The sequence below is a fragment of the Anguilla rostrata genome, chromosome 18 (assembly GCF_018555375.3).
Source record: "Anguilla rostrata isolate EN2019 chromosome 18, ASM1855537v3, whole genome shotgun sequence".
NCBI lineage: Eukaryota > Metazoa > Chordata > Actinopteri > Anguilliformes > Anguillidae > Anguilla > Anguilla rostrata.
In genome coordinates this window covers 15,580,934-15,603,770 of record NC_057950.1, presented here as the reverse complement: position 1 = coordinate 15,603,770, position 22,837 = coordinate 15,580,934, and the positions used below count along the sequence as shown (strand labels likewise).

At 39.5% G+C, this 22,837-nt stretch overlaps 1 protein-coding gene across 1 annotated transcript in view; it reads left to right on the top strand.

Moving 5' to 3' along the window:
* tspan15 (tetraspanin 15) overlaps positions 1–15,242 on the top strand; it is a 31,122-nt gene extending 15,880 nt beyond the window's left edge. The window contains exons 4-8 of the mRNA XM_064316907.1: positions 5,692–5,787; positions 8,494–8,610; positions 12,290–12,340; positions 12,827–12,943; positions 13,142–15,242. Coding sequence (XP_064172977.1) covers positions 5,692–5,787; positions 8,494–8,610; positions 12,290–12,340; positions 12,827–12,943; positions 13,142–13,303 — 543 coding nt within the window. The 3' untranslated portion in view covers positions 13,304–15,242. The remainder of the gene's footprint in view (positions 1–5,691; positions 5,788–8,493; positions 8,611–12,289; positions 12,341–12,826; positions 12,944–13,141) is intronic.
* Positions 15,243–22,837: the final 7,595 nt, after the last annotated feature.

Below are 22,837 nucleotides of genomic sequence, written 5' to 3'. Positions count from 1 at the left end.
TTTGGAGAAGGCCCTGTCTTGTTTCAGCATGACAATTCCCCCGTGTGCAAATCAAGGTTCATGAAGAAATGGTTTGATGATTTGGTGTGGAAGACCTTGACTGACCTGCACATCAGTCACCTTTGGGATGAGTTGAAATGCCGACTGAAAGCCAGGCCTTATCACCCAGTATCAGTGCCCTACCTCACTAATGCTCATGTGGCTGAATGGAAACGAATCCCTGCAACAAAATCTAGTGGAAAGCCTCCCCAGAAGAGTGGAGGCTGTTGTAGCAGCAATGGGGGAACCAACTCCATATTAATGCCCATGTTTTGGTAATGATGTTCATTCCAAATCTCCAAACCAAGCACATATGGGTGTGCTGTTTGGGTGTCTACATTCTTTCTTCCATGTAGAGTAGGCATGTAGGTAGGTAAATAAATAAATGAATAATACAAAGTTATGCACAGAATGTTGCAGTATAACAAGCAAAAGACAATGGCACCTGTTTCAGACCAGTAGGACAGATGAACCATAAGACTAGCTTCCTCTCCAGCCATAGGACTAAAATACCAGTCATATCAGCGACCAGAGAGCCTGGTGGTGCATCATTATCCAGAGCAGTATGAAGGCACGTTTCTGAGATGACACATTGCAGGCTGTTTTTAAACATAAAGGAAGATGGGAGACATGAATCTGCCAGGCTTGAGCTCTGCGGGAAATGGTTTATGAAGGCATCAGATGAAAAATGTGGAGGCAGTGTGTGAAAGGGAATTACATTAAATGCCTCTTGAACAGGATTCATTTCATTGAAGAGATACATGAGCATGGGGTAAGAGGTACAGTGGAAGAGGGCAGAGGGAGGCATAGAGGGAGATGGGAACATGGAGGAATTTTCAATGTTAAAGTGAGAAAAGGACAAACCATTTTCTTTGCATGGCACTAAAGACCCTGAACTCTTGTTTTGCAGGGTTTTATTTTAATGTGCAAATATACAGGAATATTTAGAGGTCAGCTCACTCATAGAAAGATCTCTTTAATACTGAAAAGTCATCAATCAAGCCTTACATGCACAGGCCACAGCTTTATTATTCTGGAAAAATTTCAACTCTTTGCTGTTGGCATTTTTTAAAGATTTAACTTCAGATGTAACATTTATTTAACTGATTGATTCATGGTTTACTTTTTGTGAAAGGGTGTGAATGGTTGTTAGTTTCCTGGACATCGTGTTTACTAACATTTCTGCCTATCAGCTGGACCCTTCTGAGTGTGTACTGAACAGTGCACCTTTAAATCTTCAGCTACTTTGCAATTTCTTTCAATTTCTCTGGGAATAACCTTCTTGCCACAATATGTTTACTTGTCCCCACAATTTTATGTCCAACTCCTCCTTCTTTTCCATATTTCATGCAACTTTAGTGCCTATTTTATTTGCACTACAGGCTAAAGGTATTAGGCTACCTGTGGTTTAATAAAAACTTGAGGCAGATAAGATTTCATTCAATTTAATTATCCCTCCACTATGCAAAATTATCGGATGAACTTCCAAAATTTAGTTTAATTGTAATTAAAGCCAAAGGAGGATATTTTGAGAACATGTCTAAGATTATTTTTAGGCAAAACTCATCTTTTTGTTTTAATGTAGGTAGAAATAGGTTAAAAAATGTTTATACTTTTCTTATGGTTTCTTATTCAATAAATATGCATATATTAAATGAATTCTTCTCTACCTAAAGTTTTTAAATAAAAAACCATAGGTGGCCAAAACTTTGGCCTTTTACTGTAAATATTATAGCCTAAACATAATTAGGAGCTAAAGCATCACATTACTAAAACCTAAGACAAAAAAAAATGTGAAATCAAAAGACATGCTCCTAAAAAGCTTGCCAGTACAGCAAAGCTAGAACAGGAAGTGAAGTGGGCGCATTTATTTGGACCTGTTAATTGGCAAGCAGCATACATTATTTCTGTCCTCTGCATAGTGATAGATCTATGGGACAGTTCTGTTCTCTTTGTGGTGATGGCTATGAGCACATTTATCCACTATAGTGAGAGAGAAATGCCTGGTAGGCTGATATAATGTGACATATTCAGACTTGTTTTTCCTTCATGGAGGAAACTGGTTTTAATTAGCCCCATCCTGCCATCCACAAAGATCAATCTCTTCAGTCTAGCAGCGGTTCTGGTGTTAATTATGCCTTTGATTGGGGCAGATAATTAACTGATAGGATTAGTCAGTTCAGCTGGTGATAAGGCGGTAAAGGCCAATGTTTCATATTTCCATTGCTTAATCTTTTATCCCTCTCTGACTCTGAAGATATATTGGGTATGAGGGTATCTTGCTGCTATTGAGCCTGGCTGAATTGGCTCCTTTCGGCTTCATGCTGTGGCATTGTAATGCAGTCTGATATTTGTGTTTTTGGCCTCCTTATTGTGGTTGAAATACAAAGAGATGTTTGGTCCTACTTTGCTTCAAACTGGGCGAGGAGCGGTGCAGTAGGCGTCAAACACAGCAGTATTTGTGCTACATATTTATCGATATTTCTGAAAGGCCGTACGTGTACATGCAAAGGCCACTGTAATCCTCAGCATAAAAGCACTTGTCTGTTACAGTGTGATTCTGCTCTCTCTCTCTCAGCCTCTTACTAAGGTATAACCTGATTAATACTGATGTTTGCAGTGGTTCATTGTAAGGTGGTTTACAAACGTGTCCCCCTTATCAAACCCCCAAAGGAAAACAGTATAGTCAGGTCCATAAATATTTGGACAGAGACACAATTTTCATCTTTTTGGCTCTGTATGCCAACCAAATGGATTTGAAATGCAACAATCAAGATGTGATTTAAGTGTAGACTTTAAGATTTAATTTAAGGGTTTTGTCAAAAATACTGTATGAACAATGTAGGAATTACAACCATTTTTATATATAGCCCCCCCCCCCACCCCCTAATTTTAGTGGCTGAAAAGTAATTGGACAAACTAACATAATCGTAAATTAAATTGTCATTTTTTAATACTTGGTTGCAAATCCTTTGCAGTCAATGACTGCCTGAAGTCTTGAACCCATAGATATCACCAGACACTGGGTTTCCTCCCTGGTGATGCTCTGCCAGGCCTCTACTGCAGCTGTCTTCGGTTCCTGCTTGTTCTTGGGGCGTTTTGCCTTCAGTTTTGCCTTCAGCATGTGAAATGCATTCTCCATTGGATTTCTTGTCAGGTGATTGACTTGGCCATTGCAGAACATTCCATTTCTTTGCCTTAAAAAAGTCTTGGGTTGCTTTCGCATTATACTTCTGGTCATTGTCGATCTGCACTGTGAAGCGCCGTCTAATGAGTTTTGAAGCATTTGGCTGAATCTGAGCAGATAATGTAGCCCTATACACATTAGTCATATCATCAATAAATACAAGGGAACCAGTTACAGTGGTAGCCATACATGCCCATGCCATAACACTACCTCCACCATGCTTCACAGATGAGGTGATAATTTTGGATAATGAGCAGTTCCTTCCCTTCTCCATACTCTTCTCTTCCCATCATTCTGGTACAAGTTGATGTCTGTCCGTAGGATGTTGTTCCAGAACTGTACAGGCTTTTTAAGATTTTTTTTGCAAAATTTAATCTGGTCTTCCTGTTTTTGAGGCTTACCAATGGTTTACATCTTGTGGTAAACCCTCTGTATTTACTCTGGTGAAGTCTTCTCTTGATTGTTGACTTTGGCACAGATACGCCTACCTCCTGGAGGGTGTTCTTGATCTGGCCAACTGTTGTGAAGGGGTTTTTCTTCACAAGGGAAAGTATTCTTCTGTCATCCACCACAGTTGTTTTCCATGGTCTTCCAGGCCTTTTAGTGTTCCTGAGCTCACCAGTGCATTCTTTCTTTTTAAGAATGTACCAAATGGTTGATTTGGCCACATCTAATGTTTTTGCTATCTCTCTGATGGGTTTTTTTTTTTTTTTTTTCAGCCTAATGATGGCTTGCTTCACCGACAGTGACAGCTCTTTGGACTTCATATTGAGAGTTAACAGCAACAGATTTCAAATGCAAATGCCACACTTGAAATCAATTCTAGACCTCTAGATCTGCTTACTTGTAAATAAAATAATGAGGGAATAACACACACCTGGCCATGGAACAGCTGAGCAGCCAATTGTCCAATTACCTTTGGTCCCTTGAAAACGGGGGGACCACATATAAAAAGAGCTGTAATTCCTACACCGTTCACCCGATTTGGATGTAAATACCTTCAAATTAAATCAAATTCAATTAATTTCAACTCCAATATGCTGTGGAAGACAGCTAAAATAACAATAACTTTGTCAATGTCCAAATATTTATGGACCTGACTGTATTTACTGTGCTGACAGGGAGTCAGAAGGGTTTGATAAAGAGTTTGCAATGTGCAATGGCAGTTGCTAAACATTCTACTGGATCAGCATTATGTAAACTTACGTTGGGGTCTTTGGTGGTTGTGGTGCAGTGGGTACTGAGTAAAGATGAACAATGGGTAATGCATATTACCTGAGTTAGCACCCAGCTGTACTACAACCCGGTTCGATAGGCTTACAGAGATTAGACGAGCACAATCAATAATGTTACTGTTTTTCTGTGATTGTGTCTTTCTTTGATGTCTTGGGGTTTTTCTTTGATCCTTGGGTATACAAGGGAAAAAGCGGAATGGTATGAGGAGACTCGTCAACATGGTCTCCTGCACACCATTCGTGTATAGCCATTCCACTACTCACACATTTTGCACCATTGTATATTGCCATTATTGAACATACTGTACAATAAATTGACATTCCTCTTTGATTCTTACCACTACACACCTAGCAGTTTTAAGGTCCTAACATGCACAAAGAAGTCAGGATATCTGCATCCCCTAGTCACATTACTAGCAGATCATTTGCAGTCTCCTTCTATGTATAAGTGTTAGCTCAGAGGAAAGGTTAAAACATTATTTTGGAGTCAGATAACTGAGATATCATTAAATGAATCCTGTTCCAGTACCACTGGCTAAGACTACATGCATTCCTTCACTGCTCAGATACTTCTGCTGTTTGTTCTATCTGAGGGGGATTCTTACACATGTAATCAGACATTCTGAAAGTGGTAGATATTCAAACCCTACATGCCAGCCAGATCCCTCCGTTCTGCTACCTCAGGACGCCTAGCACCTCCCCCTCTTCGCACCTGCACTTCCAGAACACGTCTCCTGTCTGTTCTGGCCCCACGATGGTGGAATGACCTCCCTGTGGAGGTCAGAACAGCTGAGACTGTGACCCATTTCAAACGACGACTGAAGACCCACCTCTTCAGGCTGCACCTCTCCCCATCCCTCCCTTCCCCCCTGTAAATGACTAAACTTAGGGTTGTAACTAGGCAGCTGTTTCATAGGTGACTTAGGCGCATCGACTGTCTTAACGACTACTTGTATTTTTATTTATTTTTATTTTTATTTTTCCATAGATTGCGTTGTTGCCGTTCTCGTTGTTAGTGTTAATCAGTTTAACCATAGTTAAACCACAGTACATAGTGTCCACATCTTACGAGGTGTGATAAACATGTGTAAGATATGTGTGGACAGTGTGCTGATGAGTGTTCTGTATTGATTAATTATGTATATTCTGTACATTCTGTTTCCTCCTTTGATTCAAAAGGCATATATTTTTGATTGCAAGTTTGACAGAATACCTTTCTTTTCCCTGTAGACAGTTCACCTCCTGAATAAAAATATTCGGAAGGGGATGGTGAATTACTATGATGACCTGGATTTTAAGAACATTATGGACTTTGTTCAGAGAAAGGTAAGGCCATTTTCACAATCTGAAATATAGAATCAGTCTCCAAAAAAATTTGGAAGGCAGGCATAATTCCAATGCTGGCATCGGTATTTATTTATTATATAATCAGGGATAACCTGAGAATTCTGAATCATGTGATTTTTTTATCAGTTAAAGGAAAGAACATGCAGCATGATAGGACACATGGCTGGAAATAAAAATAAAGCGCTGCACATTAACTGGATTGAATACCATTACAAAATAATTTGCCTTGAGAAAACCTCCTGTTGGACTGCTGCCCCACTTTTGACGTATTTAGCTAAGTATTTAGAATGCTAAATGAGACTGTGTACATTAGTAGATTAGCCTGGCTGGTACTTAAAAGAATATCTTACGAAATACGCAGCTTATTATGTTCAAAACTAGATTAGTGAATTCAGCACATTTACTTTTCATTTGCTCTTAATCCCCTGCTGAAAATTCCAGCTGGTTAAGATGATTTAAGCTGTGCTTTTAACAGTTCTAAGTGGTCAAAACTGGCCTATCACTGGTCAAAGCTGGTCTCTAGTTGGGCGTAGTTGGTCAAAGTTGGTTAAGCTGGTAAGAGTAACCTGGTGGACTAGCTGACTACAGGTATGTAGGCTGGTCAGCTGGTGAACAACTGGTTGACCAGCTAAAAGTCCCGAAAGCACAACTTAAACCAGCTTGACCAGTTTAGGTTTAATGAAGGCTGGAATTAGATATGTGACCCTCATGGTGCTTATTACCAGGCAAAAACCAGTATTCACCAAGCATTGACATTTCCTTGAAAAGAAAGACATGTCTATGTCTTTAAACTGAGACTGAAACTGAAACCCAGGAAAGCTTGATTTTATAATTTATTCCTTCAATCACTTTTTAGCTGTGCTATATTGTAGCACAATTATTTAACAATTTTCAAAATCCACATTTTCCAACTTTTATTGGATAACAGACATGTGATGAAGAAAATCTTTTATAAGACTGGATAATCTTCCTTGCTCTTTTGTGTCTGCAAAACCTACATGAAAAGAGCCTTAGATTGTATTAAATATTTAAAGAATTAAACTAAGTTCATTTTAATACATGTCCTTAATAACTCACTTGAATTTTCTATATTATGTCCTACTGTTCATTTATTTATCTTTGCTGTCATTTCCCTGTTCACAAAAAGATGTTTTCAGCATCCCAGAAGGTATTGTCGAGTCTCCCTTTCTGATATTCTTTGCAAAGATATTTGCAAAAGCACTGGCTTGCAGACTCAGTTGTGTCACTGGGAGCATTATTAGACTGGGATCATATTCAAAAGCTATAGTACAGTACAACCTTAGTTGCTTAATTATTTTGTAACGGCTAGCACAGGATTCATTCTTTACAGTTTCTTCAGCCTTCATTAAACTGAAGAATCTCTCTTCCCTGCCACTGCAAGCGTAGGTAATGATGGCTATTATGTCTTTTTATAGCACAGCAATGCAGACAGGCCTTGGAAACCTGGATTTCTGAAACAGTGTTTTAAATGATGTAACCATCAAAATGTACCGTTAACCTCATTTCTGTTACAGAATTTCATATGTTGGATAGAAATTTTTAAAACAAAACAAGCTGCTCATTTAAAATGTATGTTGTACAGTTATGAGGAAAACGTGTTAATGTTGGAAGACATCTGCCTGTAAGATTCAGCATACCTCTCTTCTTATGACACTTTTAATTTCAAGTGGAATGAGCCTCCAGAAATAGCCCAAACTCAGGCATGTTCTCCTCCATGAAAAAGGCTGAGTTTGGGCTGTACATCAGATTTTTGCTTTTAGTATGTAGTACAGTAGGCCTTTTGTATTGGTGCAGTTACACATCAAATTTTTTGTGTATTAATGCTCATTCGTTATTATTGTCATTCAAAGATGTTCTTTTGTTTACATGCATAATGCTAATTGTTGAAATGATTGTTTGCTACATAGCTACATAACATGTATTTGGTTTTATTTGTGAGAGCAGAGTACTTGGGCTAGAGGTCAAACTGATGCATGACACAATCAGTCTAGAAACAGCCCTCAGCGTGTGCTTCAGACAGCTAAGCCACCTAATTGGCTGATGAAATGGCAGGGCCACATTTGCATTCCTGTTCACTGAAACAAGGTGGGAAATTGGCAAACAAACTAATAAATCAATAAATGTCCTCGAAAACATTGTATTTCATTAACCTACCACAAAGTAGTCATGTTTGTCCACAAATATATATATATATATATATATATATATACCCTTTCAACCCCAGTGGGAATCTGTTTACAAGCAGCCTGATTTTCACATTTCACTGCACATTTGTGCTTTACAAATTTTCAGTCTACTTAGAAATTGCTCTTTACTTGCTTCATTCCCCGTATTGAAAAATAAATTGGCAGACCCCTGAATGGTTTATTATTGTAAAAGTCACATAATGAAAGCTTTGGATCTTGAGTGTGTGAAATATTATGCAGAAAGTTCCCTGCTCTCTAACATCAAACAACCAAAGCAAGACAAATGTCTTTCAATCTATGATGGTTTTTTGGTTTTCATAGATGTATATTTATCAAATGTATCACTGGCACTCCAAGGCCAGGGATAGCTAGCCCTGGTGCAGATGATTCAGAAGTAGTTTTCCTATTTTTAAAGTGTCTCTTAAAAATAATGTTGACAAGCTTAGCATCACAGCTGCGTGTTTGTATGTCTTTACAGTTCAAGTGTTGTGGTGGGACGGAGTATCTGGACTGGGAAGTGAACATGTATCACAACTGCTCAGCTCCGGGGCCACTGGCCTGTGGTGTACCCTACACCTGCTGTGTGGGCCTACAGGTAGGCTACAGCTTTCTTGGCTTTTATCCTACGCACCGGTTAACTTTCGGTTTACACGGCAGCAAAGTTGTTCTCTGTAAGTCAGCGCTCTGTCGTCCACCCTGAAATATATTGCCAGTATATTGTATAGTCCCATGAAAGGACTTGTTGTCCATTTTTAGGAAAGCTGAACAGGTGTCCCTGCGTCAGAAGTGCAGGTTTCGAATGAGTCAGATGTTTTGATCCCAGACTGCACATTTCTCTTACAGAACTGCCTATGCTAAGCGTTTTGTCACACCTTCCAATCTGTTCTCACTGTTTTCGGGAAAGACTGTTTTCCTCTGAAGCATCACTACAAAATTGTGTTGAACAAACCTGGATGGCCCCGCTCTGTTAATATTGTAATGTGTGTCTGATACTGTTTAAGAGCAACTTTGATAATATTTCATTATAAATCTGAAAAGATAAGAATTTATATTTATCTTGTGGCTCTTTAAATTAAACTTTAAAAAGAAAAAGTGATTGCAACAGGTTTTCCTCAGCTGTAATAGCAAGAATAGCATTTATACTTGTATTTTCTTATCTGTTCTTTTAATCACACATCATTTGCTTCATTATTATTACTGTTATTCTTCAGTTTGTAGTTTATGGTTATGAAAACTATGACAGAGTGTGTGCTATCCTGTGTAAGCATTTACAGCATCTGGAGCCACAGAATAACAGGCAGGGTAAAATGTCTCATCAATAAAATAACAGTAGCTTTGTTTCAATGGTAGTTCTTTGTCTGAAATACAGGCGCTCTGTGGGGTCTTTGTCAATGGAAAATGGGGTATAAAAATGCTTTTCTTGGTTGTGTCTCCTTGGTGTCTGTCAGACTTTAGGCAAAGGGGAGGAATCTCCCTTGAAGATGCACATAGTCACTAGTGTTACTGCCACCGTCAGTCACTGACTGGCCACATCTTCAAGTACAGTGGCAAATTGCAAAGACACATTAATTGACTTAGTTGATTAAATTTAGTCATAATCCTGTGTGGATACCTGTGATCTATATGCAGCATAGTGGCAGACTGAAATGATTTTCTGCAAAACTGCTCATCTCTGACTGGAATGTTCTGGCTCTAATCTGACCACAATTTTCTAAAACCCAGCCACCCAGTGCTCCCCAAAATATTTCATGCATACAAAGCAGTGCGAAGTACAGATGGTCTCTGCTTCCCCATTACCAATTTACCATTTTAGGTCCTTCATTTTAAAATTAGTTTTAAGGCTTATACTGCAACCAAGTCAGAATGGATGTTAAAAAGGAAGAATCTCTCACAAATGTATCGCCATTCAAAAATGATTACATCAGCCGCAAACAAAGCCATTTAAATGTGGCCATAGTCTGTACACTGTTGTATTCTGAGACTTCTCGGACATTGAGCAACATGGAAACTAGTGCAAAGCAAGAAATCCCTAAACCTGCCTCAGATTTCCCAACTGTGTTAGCAAATGAAATGAGTGCCCGAACAGACTGCTTTCACTGCAGCAGTCCAGATGGTGCTTCATGTAAAAAATGAGCAAGTAAACCTGTGGCAAAGAAAACATATTAGCCTGCAGCAGAGGTCTCTGGATTTAACATAAGGTATTTTACACAAGTACTCTCATTATATTTTTACTGCATCTACTGGGGGAAAAAAAAACATTAAAAAATGTGAAGCTGTGCTCTCAGTTTCAGTACCTTCCATACATACTTCCCTAATAATTTCTGATTGCATTGCTGACAGTGAATGATTGCGGTTTAAAGTTTTGTGCATTTTGCTTTAAACTCGATATTTCACAACTATAATAATAAGACCTCCATTTGCTTTGCTTGAGTTCATGACCTCATTTCTGAGGTTACTGTTTAACTGTTTAATTACCTCACCTGGAAGCAATAGTTGTCTTTTGTGGAGCTTAAAAAGAACCAGCTGTAGCTGTGGTCTTCAGTCTAGTCTTATTAATTTTATTTGACTACAAAAAAGCCCAATCAGGTGGATGTTTGAGCAAATGCACTGGGCAGGTTATGTACAGAGACCTGAAAGGCTGCCTCTTTGTTCCATCTTCATACATATTGCAGTGTACGATTTAGTTGGCTTGTCAGTACTGCTTTAATGTGGAGTTTGACCCGAGGCTAATGGAGTTCTATAAAAGTAAATTAAATGTGTTTAATTAATTGAAAGCTCTCTCAAGCATGGGGCTTTCTCTGGAATGTTGCTTTTTCCTCCGCCTCTTCGCTGCTAAAATATGATTCGTTCAAGACGTAGAGCCCGTTACACTGAGGAGCCGGTGGCCTTATTTCTGTATCACTGAGGAACAACTAAATAATTAATCATAGTACATGAAGTGTCAGCCATTTATTACCATGTAATGGAATATGTGACAGATTAATGAAAAAGCTGGAACATGAAGGAAAATAATTCTAGTTTTGTCTTCAGACCTGTTTAATACGGATAACAAAGGTAAGGACCTGTTTCATGTCAACCTCCTGTGAGACGTTTGTCGACGAAGCAGGTGCAAGTGTAACGACGTGCTATCGCATCACAGAGAAAATGATGTTATCGTTTTAAATGAAAGCCTGCCACAGTTCACTGACAATTCAGCTCATTACTATAGGGTTAAATAATTCCTCTGCACTTGACATGAATAGCTGGGGTCACATCCCAGCGAACCTTTTACACAAGAAAATGGAATAGCTGTGGCTGTGTTGGTTAACTGTGCAATGGGTGGAACGGGAGAAATGCCTGATAGGCCAGGGGACTGGTAGGCCTACACCAGTGGGTTGTTCAGCCGTAGGACTGTACCTGTTCCAGCTCGGTTTGTCCTCATTCAATATTTTATTTATTTATTTATTTTATTTTTTTTGTTTTTTTATATCCCATGACGACTTTGGTCTTCCCCTGGTTTACTCTCAAGGGAAGCAGATTTCTAGGGGTGGCTGTCCCGGAAAAGTGTGCGTGTCTGGGGAACGCTTCTGTCATGCAGGTCTTGCAGCTCTTATCTGTAACCCTGCCCACCACCCTTTTAAGCCGAAACTCACACCCCTCCTTAACCAGCGCATCCCGCTCCACTACTCTGGCAGACCGAATGTTACACACTGACAGGTGGCTCACTCAGTAAAAAGTGACATTGACGGCACGAGTGAGTAGCATGGCCTCGGATCAAATCCAGCCCATGCCAGTGCCGACTGTTACCGGGCGGAATTCAGTCAGCAGGAATGGCAGTATTTGTTGCTCAAGCAACCCCTGTTGGCCATCTGTGGCCAGTGGCTTGCTCTCTGTGAACGCGTATGATTGGGTCTCCCCTGCTGCCGCTTTGTGTGTGCACAGCTTGTGGTTTCGATGTAAAAATAAGCAGCTGGCTGGCACTGCATGTTTGGAGGAGAACCGCAGGTTTGTCTTCGCTCACCTACTGTAAGCTGACAGCAGGGGCTGAGCATGCTTGTGCATAGTTTGTAAAATAGGCATTCCAAATTCTGGTGGGATTGGAGTTGCCAATTTTTTTATTATTATTTATTTTGCTTTTTCTCATTTTCTCTTGAATGAATTGGGGGAAAAATTAATCCCTCTAGAAATACTCTCAAAATCATATGTGCTTGCATCTGTAATGCGTTCATTTCATTCTGATGCTTGATTTCTGCTCACATTTTAAAGTTTTTTTTTATTTCTTGTATGTCCTGTAGCCACAGGTAGTGGCCAACACCCTCTGTGGACACCAGGTCCTGCAGAAACAGGTAAAACTGAATCTCAAATCCATTTCTGCTTTTACATGGTTTTCCTGAATGGGAGTTAATTATATGACTTCTTGGGACTGTCTCTCAAGATGATGGTGTTCTGGAAAACCAAGGGTGTCTACAAAAAAAACTGCTTCTTTTTGCAACGAAATGTTGTTACCAAGTGTTGTAAATGTAGTATGGAACATACAATCTCGGACTATGGAGAATGAAAACTGGAGAATTGAGAATGAGTTTTTTGGTATTTCACTGTAGTGAACTGCAAATATATTGCTTGTAAAGTATAATAGGGGTTGTATATACAAATATGACAGAAATATAATAGTATCGTAAAATAAGACAGGGTAGCTGTTTGTGAAATATGTGGCCATGTATGGTGCTGTGGGACATCTCAGGACATTAGCAGAAACAAATGAATGAATAAATAAAGTAAATAATGTGCATGTGGCTGATATAGTTATATCTATGGCTCCTTGTCATCTACAGCGCCTTGACTTGCAAAAGGTTATCCATGTGAGAGGATGCACGGATGCCATCTTCATCTGGTTCATGGATAATTATAAAATCATGGCCGGGCTGCTGCTCGGAATTTTACTGCCGCAGGTAAGGGCTCGTTAGTTCCACCTCACGCAAAGTGGGTTCTGAATACGCACTGAAGAGAGTCTTCATGACTCTTTTAGATCATTAGAATTAATGAGGCTCTTCTGTATACAACTAGGATGCAGAGGGCTGAAGGACAGGTTTGTAAGGGTATAAAAGAAAATATGCATTGTTCAAAACCGGTGTCACTTATGCCTGCAGTTCTTTGGAGTGATCATCAGCTGGCTGTACATCACACGTGTTGAGGATGCCATCAGCGAGTTCGGGCACTACCAGGATGGCCTTCTCGAAGGCGAAGGCCCCCAGCCGAAAGAGCCGAGCAGGCTGGGGGCCTTGTGCCAATGCCTGCCAGAGTTCGACTGACCCCCGTCCAGCCACAGCCCCCCCCACACACTTTGTCCCCCACAAAAAACACTCCTCTGAGCTCCATAGAAGAGAAAATGCACTGCCCCTGTCTCTCACTCCACTGAGGTCCTTCTAAATCCTTCACCCTGGATGATTTTATGTACCATATCTGGCCAAGAAGGATGACTGGGTTTAATGCAGTATATGTGTTTTCTTTTAATTTCATCATTGAAATACGGTTAGTTTAAAAAATCTAATTTTGCTGCATATTTCTGGTTCATATTTGCTTCAGTGCCTTTTGTGAGTCAGTTTATTTCTGCTTTAAATTGGCTGTTTTTTTATAGTCAGATCATGTCTTACAGACTTGTATACCTTTTTCATAAGCTAATCAGCACGTGCTCCCGGCTATGAAGTTAATGGCTTTTTTAACATGATGCTTTTTTTTTAACACTGATCTGCCCTGAATGAAAATAACCAGCATTCTATGCAGTGGTTCAAAAGACCTTTCCAAAAGACCATTCATAATGTCAGTAAATTTCCAAACTTATAAATCATAAATGACCCTGCCTAAGCGAAAGAAAACACATTTCCTTTTAAATATACTTCGATTTATTCTACCAGAATGAGTCATGCACGGCATACATAAAAGACATTTTTGAAATGTTTTTATTGGTTTACTTGAAATTAGTATGTATTGTTTTGAAAATATTTGTCGTGATTTCCGCCAATAAATAAACTGAATTGAATTTTATTTAAATTGCTATGCACTGATGTTCAGGTCTGTGTCTGTACAGTGTAATGAGTTCTTCTCAGTACACTGATGCTGCATAATGCCCTGACCTACCTCAGGTTCTAGCATCTCTTGGCAGTGAGGGATATTTTGAAAAGGAATGCAAAACTTTAAAGTGCAGGAAAACTTTTTAAAAACTAGCTCTGTGTTGTGAAACTTGGTTGTGTTCAGTAAGCAGAGTTGCAGAAGATGTTGTCAGTGAAACTTCGCAGAGATCGATCTGACCCGTTAAGCATAGCTTTTTAATCCAAAGGAATACAGGGTTTTAATTTGCTGTACATTTTCTTTATTTTTCAGTTTTTAACAAATATTTTAACGGCCTGAGTTGTGTATTTTGGGTGTGTATGGTTATTTTACGCTGGGTGAAACTTATTTCTTGGATTTCGTGCTATATTTTGTTTAATATCAGTGAGTGAGGTCCTCGTAGTCTTCCCTCTGGTGGTGTACCACCATCTCAGCTGATTACCTGCTGTACCTTGCTTAGAAGTGGCAGGCCGGGTGCTCCTCCCTGCCTTTTTTATGATTCCAGACCCTCATGTCAGTCATCAGGTCACATTTATGAATACTCCTCAAGCTCACGTATGCATGTATACTTTTACAAAAAACCTCAAACTGAAATTGTGTGTGGTGGTTTAGTTCGCTCTTTAACTGTGGCAGACGTGCTCTGCATATATTTTTAACACTGCTTTTTTTTAATGGTTGTCCAGATTTTGGCGAATTGACGAATTGGCGAATAAAGAGTCGTGCGTTTCCGTTTTGCTAATGTTTAAATGTGTTTCGGCCAGCATCACTCTGTTTCCATAGCAATGGCCCGGGCTGCCGCAGCGGAGGGACACTGAGTAGCACTCTGTCTCGCTTTTATATCATTTGCATTTCACTGAGCTCTCTCAGCACCCCATTCCAAATAGTTTCAACTTTAAATGTAAAAATTTAATTGAAAGAGAAGTTGAAATTGGACTCTATGCAATTGCAGTACGACTAGGTGCTGTGCGTAGCATGCTGAAGAGTAACGTGTTCAATGTGTGGCAGAAACTATGTACATTCTTTTGCTGTGCCACTCATTTTGAGGTGTATTTTTGGTGTGCGTGTGTGTTTTTAAATATGACAAAGCTATTATATGTAAGGCATTGAACTGTGTGAGAGCTATGAATAAACTGTTTCATTGAATGTTTAGTTTTCCTTTTTTGGGTTTTTTTTTTCCTCTATTACGGTTTCCTCTGTGTTGGGAGCTTTTTTCCATAACAATGTTTAATTCCACTGTAAGCATAATTTATCAAATCATAGCCTATATATTGAGTCATAATTGCATATATTATACATTCCATGCGACAAACTTAGAATTGCATGTGCATCTTAGGTTTAATTGCACGTATTGTATTGACTTATATCGTAGCTATATTATAACCTCAACCATTTGATCGTTTCATTTGTATTGTCCACATTATTACACATGTTCACTGTTTTAATAACTTAATCATAACTTTTCAGCTCAGTAATTTCAGAATATGCAGACCATGTCTGTATTAAGTCACTAGACAAGTAACATAGCACATGCACTCCACCATGACTGCCTCCATCTCTTTAACAAATTTGTTTGCACTATGTGCTGGGCCTCTCTCTCTCTCTCTCTCTCTCTCTGTAAATCACAGCCAGTTGGCTTGGTTTGGTTCTGTAGACCCCAGGTCAGGCTCCATTTAGCAGTGAACAAAAACCTGTTCTACTCATGTCCAATGCTTCTCGAGTCTCAATCAAGGTAATTAGATGCAAGTCATTTAAAAAATATAAATTGCAGAAGCATATTAGAGAATGCATAGTCGTGTGTATTCACAATAATGCCACACAAGCTTTGAAGAGATATAAACCATAACTCTGACGTTATCATAGTCATAATAATTTGCAATAACCTTTAAATCCACTGTGAGCTTACACTAGACTCATTTAATGTGTCTAACAAAGTCTTATTTGGAGGGAATGATGATGTTTAACATATTAATTATGTTTTTATTTACTTTTGTGCCCATGGCCAAGCTTGGCTCTTTGGGTTCACAGAGTTGTTAAAGTGTAATATTGTGTAAAATAAGAACAAAACCATCTCTCTTGGTCCTCTCATCTTTTAAAATAACAGAATCTCATCTCGCAATCATTTATCACGAGCAGCCATTGACTTTGAAATCTGCCACAACAAAGTGGGGGGAAAAAATTCAAAATTTAAATATCTGAATTTTTGATATTGCGTTTCTGGTAACTGTACAGAAGGACCTCCAGGCAGATAATGAATAATGGTAATGAAGGCATGATGGAGCCAGTGGAAACTGTCTCTCTGTTTCCCAGATTAGAATGAAAGCCTTGAGTAATCTGTCACAGTCATCTTGCAACCTGCTGAGACTCAATTCCAGTTTCACAGTATCTTACATCTGCAGGTGGGATTACCGAGTGAGACTTTGTGTGTGTGCCACTAGCATAGCAACCTGCCTTCACTGTCCTCTGCTCTTTGTTGCTGATGCTGATGCTGATGCTGATGCTGATGCTGATGCTGATGGCTTCACTCCATATTTATTGGGTGGGTGCACTGTATACTTTCTTAAAAGGCTTGGACTGCATTTTTAAATAATTTATTGAATTACTGCCTTAACTTTCCCTGGTATGTCAACAAGTTTTCGGACTATGATGACTGATCTGTGAAGTAGAAAGTGTATGATCATAAATGTGAACAGTTAGGGGAGGGCATAACTGGTGGTGGTGGTGGTGGTGCATGTGTAAAATGAATCTCATCCTGATTAGTTGGCCTCGTTTGATGCATATTTAGGGGATCAAAATTTGTCCATGTTAAAATTCATTTTCACATTGTTTGCCATACTTGGCGAAATAAATTTTAAGCTCATGTATGTGAACATAATGCGAACATACTAGAGTTACATTTACAAAGTTCATTGTTCATGCTGACTTTAGTATGACACATTTTAGATGAGAAATTGTTCTCACTTGCATCATGCTGATGAAAATTTTGGTGAAAATGTCTCTGCATTTCTTTATCCTTGTGTGCTTGAATAATGAAAAAATGTTTAAATAAAACTTTGAGCACAAACCATTTATTTTTGTCAACTTGGAGTTTGTCTAAGTGTGATCATTGTAAGCTTTTTGATTAATTTAAATGAGTTCTGGTAGTTAGTGGCTGGATAGGAAAGCTTTACTTGATTTATATATTTGTAATGGCCGTGTCAGTGGGTGATGATTTTGTATTTTTGTGAAGTAGAAGTAAATTACTATTTCCTGAGCTGTGTGGCCATATTCATTCTTGAGTTCAGACACAGTTTCGCTTTGTTTCAAAGCATTTGAGTAACGGATGAACCCTTTTCTGTTTTCTCAGAAATAAGCCGTCAGACGTAGGCCTCCAGTGGAACGGTTAACACCCCAGCTCCCTCACCGTTATTTTTCATTCAGCTCTGCTCGAAAGGTCACCCTGACATTCCGCACATTTGTATCTCTGTGCCAAGATAAAAGGCAATAGGCAGAACTGAATGGCACTTCAGTGACATCATAATAAACTCATTCCATGCAAAAGCTTCGGTTGCTGATAGGATAGGTGCTTAAGGAGAATGAATATAGTAAGTGATACTTTCAGAGAGCACACAGCCTGTGTTTGTTTCATTGAAGCAGCATTCCATTAACTTTGTATTCACAGCCAACAGGTGTTTATCTCCAGGGCAACAGCATCCATTTAGTTAATCATGTACACATACATGACATGGGGAAAACAAAGTGTCAAATCATATTAAATAATCATTTAGTAAGAATGTAATGATGTAAAAAAAATACCATTAGCATGTTCCCCTGAAATTGTAGCTGATTATCAAACAAATAAATTATATAACACACCTTTGATCAACAGAATTTAAGTTTATATTGCCGAAGTAAATAAATGGTGTCTGAAAGAATTTTGATTCAGGCCATATTTATAGAGCATCTATATATAGAATCTCTTTGTGGTGGTTCTTTATCCTGGTCAGTGCCAGCTCTCTGAATAAGATGCTCAGAATCCATGGAAACAGTGCTGTTCAAAACTTGGATTGTAAATGGGGCTGCTGGTTGGCTCACGTTTTAACATACAGTTCCAGTATAGAGTCACGCGCCACAGTCTGCTATCAAATCCCAACTTCATCATTTTTGGCTTCATCATTCTAAAGTCTGGGTGTTGTATAGGGGTACAGATGCACTTGAGGTGAGCACACAGGAAGTGGAAACAGGTGTTGCTGACTGGGGGTAACAAACAGTTTCTGACCATGCTGACACACTTGTGTACATGTATGAATTGTTTGGTGCAATATCTTTAATCTATGAATTACTCAAACAAAATGGACATGATATTGCGGTGAGTGAATAAATGTAATGTTTAAAATCAAATGTTTAAAATAATTTTGCCAGTGGTTTCTTTCCATTAACCCAGGCAAAAACCCCACCTTCGGCTTTATATGTGTCAGAAAAAATTACTACAATTGGTCTGTGATTTCCTGTAGTGTCGCCCATGTCAAAGGAACCAATCAGCAGGACTGTCCCTCCATGGACCAGCAACTCCTTTCCTTGTTTGGGAACCTGCAGTCTACCTGAACAACCCACACATGAGGTCTACTCTCCATGCCAATGACTGCTCAGCTGGTGGACTGCAGAGGTGGAAAAGTTCAGAAAGTAAAAGTCCTCCCCATTGTTTTGTTCCAAACACCTGAATTTACTATTTAGCACAGTTCTTTGGCCAGGAGGTAGAACTAATTAGTGAAATCAGCTGGCTGAGTCCATGGGTGGAAGAAACACTTGGCAGGTTTTTTTACTTTCTGGCCCCTGAGCTTTCCTCCTCTGGTGAACTGCACAGTGGAACCTGTGCTTCAGGTGAGTGTTTACATGTCACATAATGGTGGCCAGGGGTGCCTACAGATACAATGGGGAATGTGTAAATTATTTTTTGATTTTTTTGAAAAATGCACCTTTAATCTCTTTCATAATAGAAAGCTTTAAAGAAATACACTTATCAATATGAAAGAATGTCTTCACAAAATAAAATCTAAAATCTTTGTAGAGGTCATACCATCAGATTAATTTATGCTCTTGCCAGATTCCCTGTGGGAGCAGTGGAGCTGACAGCCACTGTTGCGCTGCTCTAATCTCTAATTAGCTGAATCTGTTTGCTGGCTGCAGGGCTTCATTTCCTGCTTTGCACCCACTGTTCCCTCTCCCCTAACGAGCCCTGCGCTCCAGGTACACTAATGAACCTCCCGCACCAGGTACCCTAACGAGCTCTCCGCTCCAGGTGTCAGGATGTAGGTGTCAGCCCCCTTGTGAACCCCACTTTTCTGCCCCGCTGCTGCAGCAGTGAGGGGTCTCTTTCATATTCAGATACCCAGCAGCGCCGCGTGACTCATAGGCTCTCCCTGGTGGTCTAAGGCTAAAGGTTGTTAGACCCAAAGGGATCCTCCTTATGAGCAGTCAGCTATTGTATTTTAAGACTCATTCAGTCCCTTGGAGAAGCATGTCCTTTGCTCCTGTCACCCTCGGATGACGAACACTGAAAGACTCATTTCTGTTTTTTTCGCCAAGTTGCTGGTGTGGTCTCCACTGTGTGGACTGGCATATTAAACTGCTGGAGGAGGACTATGGGACTGGAATTGTGTTTGAGACTTCCTGTACAGTTGCACAGCAACTCTCTGTTCTCCTGCCCAGTATACCTGTACAGCCGGAGAGCAGTGACTGCGAAATATATTTGCCCTTCTTTACCTGTCAGTACATAGCTCCATTAAACTGACAAAGGTAATACACTGAAACCTTTCTATCTTTTTTGCCTCATCCTAACTAAAAATGTAATATAGATCTTTCTTGAATGTAGTCACTTAGTTCTTTTAATCTAATCACCTCTGATTTAAAGTAAAAGGGCCAAAATTAGCACAATCCATTACTACTTAAAATGACTTTCTCTGTAAATTTACTTAAAATTGCTGAGTTAAGTCACAGGTATTAAAATCCAGCACTTGGACGGCTGCAGTGTGTGGTTCAGCACCAGTCATTAATTGCATTGTTTTGATTAGCTAAAGAACCTGCACCTTGTCTCAAGGTTAGACAAGAGTTTGACACTCCTGAGTTAAGCACTCCTTAATAGCCTGAGGCTTTGATTGGATGTTCCTCTCTAATTAGCTTGTACACCTGCGGTGATGCTGTAGAGTTTGGTATATAAGACTGTCATTAGCATGGCACATTTAGCCTCAGCATAATGGATCTTTTTGTTACCTCTGAAATGAAATTAGTTTCCGGCATACTGATTATTCACTGCTGTTAGATTTGCCATTCCCTGCTTGGAGGAGGTCAAAATAATATGGCAAAATAATGTACTCTTAAGGAGATGGATTGAAGCTCTCAATCAAAAAAGGAATAAAAAGTTCTTACTGTTGGTGCCTGCAAATATGTGCACAGTGAATGCAAAACTGCTGTCTGCACACTGCAGAAAATAAGAATAGTCTCATTTTCAGTTTGTGTGCTAACTTTATGAGCTGAAAATAATTTTTGAAAGACCACATTTTTTTGCAGCGTGGACGGCAAAATTGTGGGGTGCACACTTGGGTTTTGTTTGAGTTGTGAATGCCAGCAATTGTGAAACAGGGTGTGATTTACTACCAATTAATAGGTGAATATACAGTTGACCTTTTTGTTGGGGTTTTTGGCATTGATAATGGTGAATGGCTGCCTATATCTGTGAGGCAACTATGTGAGACTACTGTGTCTCTTCTGACCTGTGTGTAACATCTTTGTATTTGTCATTGGTCAGCAGTCCAATGTGATTCAGGGAAAAGAAAACCTTTAACATACTATAATTTAAGAAAGCAATGGGTGGAAAGTATATGCGATTACAGATTTTTTAAAGATTTAATAAGTGCTGACTGCATTCATCAGTATGCAGTTTCAATGTGTTTCAATAGCATTCGTAAAATGTGTCACAGCTGTAAATCTCACCCACAGACCACTATACCTGCTCGGTCCTGCTGTGCTGAAGTCATTTTTATTCTATTCTGTAACTGGAAAAAGTGTGCTGCAAAAAGATTGCTTTGACAATAACAGCTCAAAAAATTCAATCAACAGGGACACCTTTAAAAGCAAATAATGGCCAATGGATTGGCAGTCTTTTCATGATTAAAATAGATTGATGAAATCTCTGTGGCACTCTGAAAGGGTGCTATTTCTGAAAGCAGTATTGAATGTACTGCACTTGGCTTATTCTTCAGATGAAACAAGGCACTCCTTGGGAGTCACAGATGAAAAAACTATGTTCGTAATCCACCAAATTCATCTGAAGCACCCATGTAAGACCACTTAAAGCCCTTCTGGAGATGGATTAAGATGGTTCAATGGTGCTGAAGATGGATTTTTGGGCTGAAATGCATGGACAGAGGAGGGCAAGGGCATGATGGGAATTACAGAAATAGATGCTGGATATGGATTAGCCAGTGTGCTGTCAGGGCTGGATCACACAAGTATTATCGGACTTCGCCACCAGTCACATCTAATCTCACTGTGACCTCATTTTTGTCCTGTACAGCAATTTTTTTGACCAGTCATGTAAAATAACATAACATAATGACGAGAACAGGCAATTCAGTCCAACAAGGTACTTAACTAAATAGTACCTAGTGCTCTGATTGCCTATAGTCTAGGTAGTATCTAACACCGTATCAAGGCTGGTCTTGAAATCCCCCATGAATTTCTGCTTCTACTACATGACCAGGCAGGCTATTCCACACATTACCATGAAAAAAATATTCCTAATGTCTGTGCGGAATTTACCTTTTGCTCATTTCCATTTATGTCCCCTCGTTCTACTAACAGAACTGAACCTAAAGAGTCTCTAGTTCACTTTGAGACTTTTAATTTCATAAAGGGGATAACAATTAAATCACCCCTAAATCTCTCAGTATAGATATAATATACTGCTCTCCTGACCAGTTCATTTGTATGAGTTAACAGATAGTGAACAGCTCCAATGATCATTTCTTGTAAAACTGCTCAGAAATAACAGAAATTAAGTTTATTACAACTTAATTTGGTGTGTATTTGTTCTGCCACGTGTGTTTGTTTATTTGTGGGTGGGACCAGTTTGGAACAGTTCAGTGGTGGAGTTGTGGTGGCAGGGCACCTTGACCACAGCCATACAATTCTGAGGTTTTTAGGTTTGCATGCCTAATTTTAAATGTGTGTTATAGTTATTGACATTACTTTGAATAGTTATTTGGTGGATGTGTAGTGGATACATCCCTCTATGATAATTTGTGGTTATTTAAACTATTTTCAGCCACTTTACAATCACGTCAAGTGGCATTTGATCCAGTGGAGAAGCGGATTTGTCTCAGCCACTTCTACTGATGGAGAGAGCACCCACACCTAGGTTGTGTTAACTAATCAGCCCAGGCGCTTAAAGCTGTGCCCTTCTCCACAGTACAGGGGTGAGACTGGGAGTTCTTGTTTGTTAGAGCACAGAAGACAAAGGGAAAGTGAAGGACTGCTGAAAAGTGGCAGAGCTGGTAACTGAAAAGTTGTAGCTGGGTTTTGCTTTCTTTTGTCTATCAGTTCATTATGTTAGTTTATTGTTTTTGCCCGGAACCTGTAAGGAGGGAGGCTGTCTCTCCACGTGGAAAATTACGGTGCATATCTGGGACTGCCACATCATCTGTCCAGGGGTGTCACAGGGTGTGTGACAGTATATAAACAACCTGTTGGCTAATTCAGATATG